The sequence below is a fragment of the Xiphias gladius genome, chromosome 9 (genome assembly GCF_016859285.1).
Source record: "Xiphias gladius isolate SHS-SW01 ecotype Sanya breed wild chromosome 9, ASM1685928v1, whole genome shotgun sequence".
In the NCBI taxonomy this organism is placed as follows: domain Eukaryota; kingdom Metazoa; phylum Chordata; class Actinopteri; order Istiophoriformes; family Xiphiidae; genus Xiphias; species Xiphias gladius.
Window position 1 is genome coordinate 14,660,995 of NC_053408.1, and position 13,006 is coordinate 14,674,000.

Below are 13,006 nucleotides of genomic sequence, written 5' to 3' on the forward strand. Positions count from 1 at the left end.
AAACCAGTGAGGCTGTATTTGCAAAACCAGAGACTTTGTGGGTTTTTTTTGGTTCCTTAATGATTTGGTTAGACGAAGTTTACAGTCAGGTAACGTTAGCAAAGTTTGGACAAATTGCTCTATAATTCACATTTATAGAGTGAGTTTGCTAAATTGTTTAGTCTTCTCCACTTGTGGTACTGTATCACCATGCTTTAGCAATTACCATTATCCTATAATTGGCATTTAGGACGACAGTAGCCACTGTTAAGCAAAACGGACACATACTCACATTAAAAATAAGAAGAGGAAATTACATCAAGCAAGACATTGTCTACCTACTGAACGAGGTTTGTGTTAAATTTACAGATTGTTGTAGAAGGCTCTACTATATGCATAGCGCACAGTACGTTGATCATTTTGTGAATACGCGATGCTCACTGCACAACTTGGTGTCTAGGCTAAGATAACAATGATCTAAGAATAATTGTTACTTAAGGTTGTGCACTAGACTCAGGCAGACAAATCTATACTTGACTTAAGACATTAAGGCATAAAAAATGAACACCTAAATGGAATACAGCCCTTGTTCATTTTAATAATTACACCTTTGCAAATTAAACTTGAAATGTTAAAATGTCTCTAGTGAGAAAGGTCTATTAGGGTTATGTACAACAAGTACAGTACTGTGAATAATGGCTACTAAATATTGCAATAGGCTGTTAAAGCCATGAACCAGTTGACAATCTGGATGTAGGTGTGGCTGTTTCTAAAGATCCATTCAACTGGAGTCAGTTGAGGTTTTTGAAAAGTATTTTTAAGAAATCTTATATAAGTTGTAAAGAAAATGGGGGTTACTATTTTAATTATTATTTTATTATATATGATATTTTTAATCTCCGAACTGATCACTTAAGTAATTTTCATAAAGATACCCAGTAATCGTTCTGTCTAGGCTGTGGAAAAAACGGAAGTAGTATGCCCCGCCCTCTTACCGAGATGGTGACGTTTCAACCAATCACAAGCCTTCGCGCGGAATTTCAAACATTTTCAAATAACTGTCCCTTTACCGAAGTGAGACTGTTCCGCCAAATTCGTAAACAAAATAGTCCCTTCTGTGTAAATGCAGGTTACGTTTGATTCGGACAACCAAATAGACCTTTACAAACACAGTAGCAGAAAATAATATACATATATTTTTATCCCAAAACATCAGTTAATCCGACTATTTCGGGGGGTTACCACGTACGTGTAGTTTGGCGGATTGATACTACAGTACCTCTCCGTAAGAGGCGATAGGCGACAAGAGACGGCTGTTCAAAGTAGTTTACGTTAGCCACTCGTCGATGTTTCTTGCAGGGAATGGTAGGATATCAATTATACTTTTAGTCTGATATGATATTATAGTCAAATTTCTCTTCGCCACATCCCGGTCGATGTTTATGGATTGCCAGAAGGTGACGTGACTTTAAACGGATTTACAGGTAAAGCTACAACGCTCACAATGTCTGTTTTTCACTCTGTCGTGCAATCTTGGCGACATAAGTTTTACCACTTAACGTTATGTTTTACTGACGGACGTATTTTGTTTCATAATGTAATTGCTAGTGTCATTTCAAGTAATTTCTACGTTGACATCTAAATCCGATAAAATAACTGTCGAGACGACATTACACGTGGGATGTCGCAGAATTGTGAGTAGTGTGTTTTAACTTAAACTAACAATGACCTGATTTGAGTTGCAAAAAAAACCAACAAAAACGGTTAATTACATTAACGTGAAAATATAGCTTTGGCCAAAAAAAAGATATCACTAGCGAGTCAATTAGCCAACTTGCTAACGAAATATCGTTAAGCACACATCTTGCCCTCAGTTTGCTGCGTGTTTCTGTAAGACTTCATACTGACGATAAATTTCTGTTTTCTAAATTCCACCCTTGATATCCTGACGTTAACTCTGCGTTGTTGTTGTTGTTGTTCAGCTAGCGCTCTGTGCAGCTCTGACACCTGTGTTTTCTTGCGTCCCTAGGTAACGTAAAGAAAATGCCATTGCACGGGAAAATAGTAGTGGTTAAGCGGAGTGGAGGAGATGGGATTGAATTTCCTCTTACTGCGACATGCTTATTTGGAAGGTGAGTCCGACAAAATGCATTTGGTGGCTCTAATGTTACCCTGCCATGTCATGTTTTCAGATTTCAGAAATTGCGCTAGTTTTTACCTCGAGACATTTCTGTGAAGTACAACAAACAATACAGGCAGACCTTATGTTGGAGTCACCATTTAATATGTGTGGCCGCATGCTGGGACTGGCAGAGGTGTTAGAAAAACCCTTTTGGTTTGGAGGCGGACCATCAGCTGCGCACGTCACAGTCTTAAATACATGTCTGCTCCTGTTCTTACAATTCTTACAAGTACAAAGACTCCATGTTGTAAATTCAGTCCTCCAGTTCCCAAGTTCACTTTTCTTTTCGGATCTTGGAACATTTCGTTTGCTTCTTATGAACACCCATCAGTTACACGTAAACGTGTGACATTCACTTCTTGACATGTTGATAAATGTCTCCCTTTTTTGGGCACATTTCTTTGTGATCTTACAGGACGCCTGACTGCGATATTCGTATTCAGCTTCCTCAAGTCTCCAAGGAGCATTGCAGAATTGACTTGAATGAAAATAAAGAGGTAACGCAACATGTACTGAACATTACCATATTAAGGTATCACAGTGTTTCAACCTAAAAGGATATCTAGGATAATGAGGAATTGTGATTGAGTAGCAACATTAATGTCTTCATATTTTTATCATCACAATGTTAAATTAATTACTTAAATCACTTGTGAATTGACAACAGGAAATCTTGACTTAGACAGAAGTAAAAGCCTAGCTAACACATTCTGCTTTTAGCTACTTTGCAGACTGTCTGAGGTGATTTATGTTTGTGTCTCCCAGGTCATTCTTACAAATTTGAGCTCAGTGAATCCAACCCGTATCAACGGAGAGGCTCTGCAGCACAGTGAGCGTTTGAAGCATGGAGATGTGATAACAATTATTGACCGTTCTTTCAGGTGTGTCTAGCAGAGTTTTTGTTGGGTGAGGTGTTCTGTTGGTATGAAAAGACATCTTACCAGTTGTGTTACTATTGAGACTTTTGTCTTCCCTTCAAACTCACAAACCTTATGTAGTATAGCATTTGCCATTAAAAAATATGACCCTCAAGTGGACCTTTTTTTTTTTTTTTAATAGAAGCTCAACAGCTGCAAATGCTGTTTGTATTGTCTCTAGAGATGTCATGACAACTTGCCTTCCTAAATGTACAGCAAATACAGGTTATACAGTTATGTCTAAATCTTCCACACATGCGTGTCTTTTCGTTGATGTTTCTTCTCTCCACATACATACTGCCATCAAGTGCACATCAACAGGGACTTTAAATCTAAGAATAGACAGGATGTATTCAATGAACAGAGAAACTGGGTGACATGGAAAATGCAAAGTCCAATTTCCAATGGTGTTAACCATTTTCATGACCTTTGCAAGCAAGAGCTTACTTACATTTTATTGCACTTTGTCATTTCAGGTTTGAGTACCCTCCAGCTCCCACTCCAAAGAAGAGGTTTTCTGCAGGAGGCAAAACTGAAACCCTCAAAGTAATTTACTTTTTATTCAGCTATTATCAATACAACTTTGCAGCCATCACGTTGCCTGGAATTTGCCTACACTCCTGATGATGAATTTTATTTTATAAATGTGTTAATGAGAGTATCTTATGCCTAGGTTCTTCTAGATCAGCAAGTGGTGGACACTGTCACTGTTGAAAAAGGAGAAAAGAGGGTCTCTGAAGTGTTCACAGGTGAGATTTTATGATAGTGCTTATCATTATTCTTCGTAATTTGAGACTCCTATATTTGAACATGGCAGCTGTTGATTGGTTAAATCACTTAAAACAGAAAATAAAAACAGGAAATCTGTGTCTCTGAAGCTAAAGTTGCACAATTAATACATTCAAGAGTGAGTTTTATGTGGGGTTTTTATTTTTTTTAATTATTATTATTGTCTGTCCTGTCAATGGATATTGTGCTTGTAGTTTTTCTCTAGCCTAATACTTGTTAGATTTTGTTTCAATTATTTTATTTTGACTGTCAAGTGTACTGGCCTTGTATGCAAAGTTGTGTGATTTTTATTTTTATTTATTTATTTATTTGAAAAGATGGAACTAATCATGACAACATCCAGCGATCCCTGGAGAAAACTGTGGAGGTGGAGTCGAAGGAGGATGGTAGCCTACCTCAAAACAAGACCAGCCCCCTCTTCGGTGATCTCTATCAAATGATTAAAAAGTCTCTGGATTTAAAGACCCCCCAGAAATCATCTGCCAGTCTGCTTCAAACACCTACCTCAAAGTTTTGCACTCCAAAACCTGGTTCTGTCAGGAAAAATGATGGAAAACCCGACATTTCCACAGAAGACAAAAGCAGTCCTAACAAGAATGAAGCTAAAGTCTTTCCTGGAGCTGATGAAACCAAGGGGGAAGTTGAAAGTATTAGTAATGGGACCTCAAAGTCTGTTAAGAAGCAGAGGAAGTCATTCCAGGTTCCTTCTGAGATGGTTGAACATGCAACCAAGTCTGAAGCAACTTTGTCTCAGAGAAACCGTGCAACCCCCCAAAAGTTTACTGTGTGTGAGGTTATAGATCAAGTGTCTGCTCAAACACCAAAGTCACCAAGGAGGAGAAGGAGCAAGGAGGCCACAGCAGACAAACCTGCAGCAACAGAAGAGGCATCACCAAGGAACTCAGGGAAAGCTGACAAAGGTAATAAAGACTCTTAATTGTTTCTTTTGAATTTAAGTGGTTTAACGAAATCACAGTAATTATTCAAGCAATTTTGTTTAGGATATGTTTGGTAAATTGATAACATGATCAGTTACAACTTTTTTTTGGATTATTTTTAAAGTGAAAGGCATGTCCAAAAAACGCAAAAGTGGAGAACCTGCGGCTGACTTGCCCATGCCAGAAATGAAGAGGAAACGTGTTTCCTTTGGAGGTTACCTGAGCCCAGAGTTATTTGACAAACAAATGCCTCCTGACTCTCCATTACGTAAGGGGGCCACTCCGCGTAGAAGCTTGTGTCTGTCTAAACCCAAGCAGTCACTCCTTAGACGAGCATCGGTCATTGGCTTGCTAAAGGTAAGACTCTGACAAAGATCAAGACTCATGTATCAAGACATAACAATATCATCGCTATGACTCATATAATCTCATTAAATTGTATCTTGTTTTACACAGGAGTTCGAACAAGGTAGCCCAAAAGTGCAAAGTCCTGCAAAAAAGACTCCATCACCTAGAAAGTCATCAGGTGCCAAAAACGCTTCTCCTAAGACCCCAACGTCTGGAAAGAAATCACCAAAATCGAGGTCCCCATCTCCCAAGGCAGCATCTCCTGGAAAGAAGTCACCAAAGTCCAGGTCCCCGTCTCCCAAGGCAGCATCTCCTGGAAAGAAGTCACCAAAGTCCAGGTCCCCGTCTCCCAAGGCAGCATCTCCTGGAAAGAAGTCACCAAAGTCCAGGTCCCCGTCTCCCAAGGCAGCATCTCCGTCTCCCAAGGCAGCATCTCCTGGAAAGAAGTCACCAAAGTCTAGGTCCCCGTCTCCCAAGGCAGCATCTCGTGTAAACAAATTTGAAACTCCTAAGAGCAGTGAACAGCCTAAAACTCAACGCAAATCTACAACCCCAGGTCAGGTGGCTTACAAAGAAACTCCCACTGGCAAGAGGAGATCATCCCTGGTAGCGTCAAGTCCTTACCCTCAGGAAAATGCTCCTACTGATGTAAAACCAGCTAGAACCCCCTTTGATTCAGGAGTCTTGACCCCCACAGTGCAAGGGCGCTTCTCTGTGTCGCGCATCAGTACTCCATCTCCAGTTGCAGAAGATGCTGTTCCTGACCAGATGCCTTTAGTCACTGCCACCCCTAAAATACCTCTGAGAAGGAAGAGCATGAAGAGCACCTCACGGAAGACTCCTAGTATGGCCAAGAGTGCTGTAAAAATAATGCGCAGAAAAAGTGACTTTTCACGGGCATCTATGAAAGGTATGTTAGACCCTGAAATTTGTAATATATCTTTTACATTAGATATTTTGTCTTTGTTCTTAGCATTTAGCAATAGAAACCTTTTGTCAATTCCAAACAATGTCAGTGTTGTCATTGGTGTCTGTGTACGTGTGTTAAGCACTCTTATATTAAGTTTTATCACATCGGTTGAATTATTTCATCAATCAGGGCTGTTTTTATAATTCTTAAAATGAAAACTGTAAATAAATACTCCTGCCGATGTTTCACTGACGACAAAAACGTACTCTCCCCCCCCCCTCCTTTCAGTCAAAAATTCCTGGGCAGATATTGTGAAATTTGGTCAAACTAAGGCTCAAGTGGCTGCTTCAGCTAAAAAAATGGTCACCAAAAAGACGACGAAGAAGGCTGTGTCCAAACCACAGGTAAAGACACTGAAACAGTTACATGGTACACTTACATCATCATGTTTTTGTAGTCTTGCAACAACCTTAACATGTTGGACTTAAACAAAGGATATATACTCTATCCAGTGTTTTGCAGCATGCGATTTTTTTTTTTATTATTATTATTTATTTATTTTTTTAAATAACTAAACTGCTAAGGAAAATATTATTGCTTGCTTAATACAGGACCTTTTCAGCCAAGGTAACATTTGTTTCTTTATGTGTTTACTCATACTCCATGTCAACTATCACAGTAATTAATTTATATCTTGTGATGTTTTCTTGGCTACCATTGGAAAGCTGCAATGACCGTGTCTTTCTCCATTTCTCAGACCCCTGCAAGAAAAATGAAGGGCCATGCCAGCACTGGACATGCAGATTCACCTGTTACCATTGTTGTGGGCAGAGCGCACAAACAAAACGTCGTACATCCAACTGGTGCTGCACCAAGAGTGGTCACCAATACTGCACTCTTCAAAAAGAACATGAAACTGGATGAGGACTTGACCGGTATTGACCCTTTTCTGTACCAACAAATGGAAACCTTTGGACTTTGTTCTTTACTGTACCTGCTAATGTTGTGCCCTTTGGTTTCAGGAATTTATGAAATGTTTAAAACCCCTGTAAATGAAAGGAAGAGGAGATCTGTCATTGATGGCAACAATGCCACCGAGACGGCAAAGGAAGTACAAGGCACACCTGTGGTAGAACCGTCCGTTTTAAACACACCAGAGGGACCAGGTAAAGTGCGCGATGATATTGTTACTTAGAGGGACAGTTTGACAGCATGAAATTTGTATTTTACAAATTGGTGTGTTTTTTTTTTTTTTGGTACAAACCTAAATGACGAATTTATTGTCTGATGGAAAACAACTACAATGTAGAGTCTTATGTGAGGCAGAATTTAACCAAAAGTCAAAGACTGAAGTCTACATCAATTTTTATATTCTTATTACTCAATACGATTTAAGGGCTACACTATCTAGTAACGTGTTTTTGTGATGTAAGTCCTTGTGGGTTATTCTATATGCCACAATATGTATGACTAATATGGTTGTCAAATTAGACCGGTTTGGTTTTTAAGCTAAGATAAACTAATGAACTGTGATATATTTTACAGGGGAAATGATTGTGTCGCCACTGAATGTGACATCTACAGTGAAAGGCAGAAGATACAACAGTGAAGCAGTACAACGCCTCCTTAATGGAGAACAAGAATCTAGTTTTGTCAGTGAGATCCCTGCCTTGGAGATTCACTCAGATGAATCTAGTGAACAGCAGTGCATAGATGTGAAGACAGCCACTGTAAAAACTCCCAGACAGAAGCCAGAACAACCTGACTGTCTCACTGGAGTGAAGAGGATCATGAAGACCCCAAAACAAAAATCTGAACCTGTAGAGGACCTGAGAGGGAAGATTTTGAAAACTCCTAAGCAGAAACCTGAACAACAAGAGTTCCTCACTGGAATTAAGAAGATCATGAAGACTCCAAGACAAAAGGTTGAACCTGTAGAAGACATCAGAGGAAAGCTTCTGGCAACTCCCAAGCAGAAGCTGGAACAACAAGAGTGCCTCACTGGAGTTAAGAGAATTTTTAAGACACCACAACCGGACGCTGAACCTCTTGTAGACCTTCGAGAAAAACTTCTGAAGACTCCCAAAGCTCTAGAGGCTGGTGATGTGAGTCCGGATGGTGTCCAGGAACTTGAGGAGACACCAGCACACATGCAAGAATCTGAAGTGACAGACATGAAAACTCCAAACGTGAAGAGCTCCCCGCTGGCGTGTCTCACGGGTGTCAAGAGGCTCATGAAGACTCCCAGAGAGAAAGCTGAACCTGTTGAGGAGAACTTTGGTATCAAGACACTCATGAAGTCACCTAGGCTGAGGGGTAATGCTCCAGTGGAAGACTTTGAGGGGCTTCAAGAGCTCATGGAGGAGCCACTGACTGATCCCTCAGGACAACTGGAAACAAATGAGGTAATAACGGAAGCACTTTTCATCGACCTTCTCATTACTTTGTGGAAGGATTTGTGTGAATTAAGTATTTGAGAGCCAAAAGAAACTCACAGCAGCTCTCAGATAGTGAGATCAGCAATTGGAACAGTTGGGATTCAGCTATATGACAAGGGAAACCAAAACAATGAACTGATCATGGTAAAAAGCTTCTTATTGGGATTATTAACAATTAGTAGCTCTTTCACATTACAGGAAGTCATTTGATTTGAATATGGAAAACAGATTTTGGTTAAGAGCTTAAACAGTAGTGTCAGGTACTTACAGTGGAGCAAACTGTATTGCAGTTTATCATTTCATTTATATAATACTTGTCTAAACATTTTTGACTTATCACACCCAAATCTCTAACTCAGTAAACCTAACCTTTTTGTTCCCTGCATTGTGTACTTGCTTTTCTTTCACGTTGATTGCCCATTGTCTAAAATGTCTTTGATTTATTTATAACAGGTTGAAGATCAAACCACTCCAGGCTGTGGTGCAGATTTAGCAAAAGGTTAGTTGGTTAAGTTTTAATAAGAATAAAGATAGATAATTAATGAATGACATTAGAGTGGTTATATAAGCTGCATGACACTGAAGAGCTGATTACCTTTTTTTTTTGTCCTCTGTTTCTTATATAGAACTAGATTTTGCCCATGAGGAACCACAAGACGATACACCATCAGATGTGATCAATAATGTTCCCGACGTTGACTTGCCAAAAGGTAAATCTGCTAATATGTCACTTTTTAATTGGTTTGTTATGTTAAAATGACTTGTCATGAAATTATGTTCTTAAAAAAAACTGAAAACATGGACTTGGAGAAATATGTTTTCAGAAGTAGACATTTATGGAAATTCTGCATATTGATATATGTTAAGAAATGGAAACTCTCCTCTTAAAGGTGTTTTAAGTTATATGTGTCCTAACAGAAGTTTTTGAACTGTTTGAAAGAACCATAGCACAAAAAAAAATGATATATAGGACATTCTGGTTATCCTCACTGAATGTCACACGAGAAAAAATAATACTTCAGAACTCACCCAAATCCTTGGGTGTGATCCGTGATATGGATTTTGGATATTGTAAAAACATGTCTGAAACCTGATGTAATTATTTCAGCAGCTAAAAACTCAACCACAACTTGTGTGTGCGCGCGTGTGTGTGTGTGTGTGTGTGTGTGTGTGTGTGTGTGTGCGTGCATGCGTGCGCATTATTTTAATAGCAGATGCAAATGAAGTTGTTCATAACCACATGGAAGAGATGCCAACTGGACACGATAATGACTCATCAGATGCCATGGAAACTCTCTGTCAGGCAGCTGTAGATGAGAGTTTGCCTGTTGAACAACCCAAAGTGGAAACTGCTACTGGCAAAGTCACAGAAATGGACATAACTGCTACGGAGCCTGACCATAAGGAGAAATCTGTTCGTGGCCGAAGGGCAAAAACAGTGGAATCTAAGGCAGCTGAGTATAAAAAACAGGCAACAGAACACTCTGAAGATCCTGTCACCCCAGCTCAAGTCAGAGGAAGACGAGGGAAGAAATCCGAAGCTACAGTTCCATCCACTGTCAGACAAACGACAAGAAACCGAAATGCAAGGACGATTGAGCTCAAAATGGAAGAAAGTGCCTCTCAGCCTTCCAAAGCTGCCCTTATGCCTAAAAGAGGAAGAAATGCCAAAAAAGCTTCTGATGATCAAGCTGAAATGGTGCAAGAGGTTGCTACTGAAACACAAATGGTTCCAGAAGCTGAGCGGGAACAGATTCCCAAACTTGATGTCGTCCAGAAAGTAAATGACAGTGCTATACCCCACGAGAAGGCTGTTTCAAGGCCCAAGCGAGGGAGAAAAGCTAAACAGGAATCTGAACAGTCTGAGCAGCAAGATGTGCCCCAGGTTGACATGGCAAAAGGTATGTCATCTTTCTCGTTTATGTTTCTGCTTTCACTATTTCTGACCCCATACAACACATGTAAAAGCAAAGGAATTTCATAAATGTCTTTTCAATTCCTGGGAGAGTTAACAATATTGTGTGGCCCATTTACCAAAGCAAGACAAGGAACATTTGAGTTGGCTATAACGGAAGTGTTGACTCGAAGTAGCTGTTCTGTGCCTTAAGGAACACTTTTATCCATGTATGGGCCTTTCCATTGATTTTTTCATTGCAAAACAAAAATCCTGAGTCATAGACTGTAATACTTAATGATTAGTTATTTGATAGTTAAACACTCAAACTATAAATTGTTACATTTCTCCATTGCTTTTTCCTATGATTTTAGATGCAAATGAAATCGGCAGTGACCAGCTGGAGGTGGTGCCCACCGGAAATAATGAAAATAAATCATTTGATGGCACGGAGACTGTACTCCAGGCACCTGTAACTGAGAGTTTACCTGAAGTGCACACAGAAACTTGCAAAGTCACAGAAATGAATTCAGAAGAAATCGTTAAGAAGAAATCTGTTCGAGGCAGAAGGGCAAAACTGGTGGAAACTAAAGCAGCCGAAGATAAACAGGAGGTAGCGGACAATTCTGAAGATCATGTTGTCCCCGCTCCAGTCAGAGGAAGAAGAGGGAAGAAAACCGAAGCTATTGCACCACCCGCTGTTAGACAACCAACAAGAACCAGAAATGCGAAGTCTCAAGGAAGCACCAATGATAAACCTGAAATGGTGTCAGAGAAATCTGTGGAAACACAACCAATGACTGAGATTTCCACTGAAGCAGTGAGTGGCCAGACTTCTCTGATAAATAGCAATCAAGAAGAAAATGATTCTGCATCCCGAGCAGAGGAAGCTGTCGTGAAGCCCACTCGAGGGAGAAGAACTAAAATATCTGTTGAGCTACCTCAACCAGAGCCAGAGAAAAATGAAGTTGTGAGTGATGAGCATCTTATGGCAGATCCTCAGCCTCAACAGCCCATTTCCATTGTTGGAAAACCCAGAAGAGGGAGAAGGACAAAACCTGATACTGTTGTACAAAATGAGGTTGCAGAAGACACAGTTGTCACTGTGGAGACCAAGAAGCAGGCTCAGCCTCCAGTCAGAGCTAAGAGGGGAAGAAATGCCAAACAGGAAGAAGCAAAGCAAGAGAACGATGGCAAGACTACTTCAGCTGAGACTCCTAAATCCCAGGAGCCGGTTAAAAAATTAAGGGTAACCAGGAAGGCTGAGCAAGATCACGTAGAACCAAGAGAAGAAGAAATCCAAACTCATGAAATGGTTGTCCCAGAGGAGCATGAAGCTTCACCTGATGCTGAACCACTGAAATTGAATGAACAGGTTACTGTGGCTGCAAAACCCAGGAGAGGGGGGCGAAAAGCAAAACAAGACACTGAGAGGGAAATCTGTGAGTCCACAGAGGTCCAAGGGGTCCCTGCTGTCAGCTCCACAGACAAACCAAAACGGGGTAGGAGAGGAAAACAAGTTATTGAGGAGGTTGGTGTCACTGCTGAAGTACCAGAGGGAAAACCTGACCATGAGCTGGAGGCTGAAGAGAAGAAAAATGCTGAGCCAAACGCTCCAGCCATTAAACCTAGCAGGGCAAGGGGGTTGAAAACTTCTGTGAAAAATGAGGTTTCGCAAGCCGTTCCAGCCAAGAGAGCACGTCGAGGTGTCTCTCTTGCCCTTGAGGAGACCAATGCAGCATCTACAGTCCTAGTTTCAGAGTCTGTTCAGACCTCAGTAGAACCACCTAAAAGGGGCAGGCGGGCAGCAGCAAAGCCCACAACAGATGAATCCACAGTGAGCAGTGACCAGGCAAATCCCTCTGAAGATTCAAGCCATGACACAAATATTTCCAAAAGATCTGTCAAGTGGAGAGCAGACTTAGAAGTCTTTCAGATTCCAAAAGTAACACCGGTAAAGACCGTTCGAGGCAGGAGGTCAAAACTTGGAGAGCAAGTTGAAGCTGGTAGCGAAAATGTGTCAAAGGATGCCAACAAAACTGAAGAGAAGGATCTCTCAGATGAAGTTGTTGAAGCTCAGCCCATCAAGAGAGCCAGGCGAGGGGCAAAGGTCGCTGATGAAGCAAAGTCCTCAAGCAAACTAGCACCTAAAAAAGGTGCTGAAGCTGAGACTGTGCCAAAAACCCGAAGGGGAAGATCAGCAAAGTAAAAGCATTTGTATATATTCTTAAACATAATGACTTTTTTTCTTTTTAATCGTCTTGTACTTGTCATGTTTTAGACTGAAGGCATTTTAGAAAGTAGTAGTAGTAGTAGTAGTAGTAGTAGTAGTAGTATAGTCTGAAAATGAAGCACTCTTTCTTTCTTTTTTCTTTTTTTTTCTTCTTCAAGACAGCAGGGAATCTTGTTTTAACCATTTATTGTGTGAAAAGTTGTATGTTATTCAGTACTGATTTTACAAATTTTTATGGTTGAAAAAATTGGTTATTAAATTTTTTTTTTTCTACAATGGAAAAGCTGGTCTGAATCTGTCTGAATGTTTAAATTTTTGAGTTATTCAGTGCATTCATGTGGGGTGGTAAAATGACTGGGATGGTTTCTGAATTCATCA

The 13,006-nt window shown here is 40.3% G+C and overlaps 1 protein-coding gene across 3 annotated transcripts; it reads left to right on the forward strand.

Moving 5' to 3' along the window:
- Positions 1-1,092: 1,092 nt before the first annotated feature.
- mki67 (marker of proliferation Ki-67) lies at positions 1,093-12,715 on the forward strand. Of its 3 annotated transcripts, XM_040134310.1 has the most exons (18): positions 1,093-1,463; positions 2,009-2,111; positions 2,577-2,658; positions 2,927-3,042; positions 3,555-3,624; positions 3,752-3,827; positions 4,185-4,787; positions 4,930-5,162; positions 5,262-5,507; positions 5,631-6,063; positions 6,352-6,467; positions 6,821-6,998; positions 7,086-7,229; positions 7,609-8,468; positions 8,955-9,000; positions 9,128-9,211; positions 9,713-10,402; positions 10,770-12,715. In XM_040134310.1, the coding sequence occupies exons 2-18, from the start codon at positions 2,023-2,025 to the stop codon at positions 12,602-12,604; spliced, it is 5,901 nt and encodes a 1,966-aa protein (XP_039990244.1). In that variant the 5' UTR covers positions 1,093-1,463; positions 2,009-2,022; the 3' UTR covers positions 12,605-12,715. The 3 variants fall into 3 exon arrangements, with proteins under 3 accessions (XP_039990244.1, XP_039990242.1, XP_039990243.1); XM_040134308.1 differs by having other exon boundaries at positions 5,262-6,063; XM_040134309.1 differs by having other exon boundaries at positions 5,262-6,063; positions 9,716-10,402.
- The last annotated feature ends 291 nt before the right edge of the window (positions 12,716-13,006 follow it).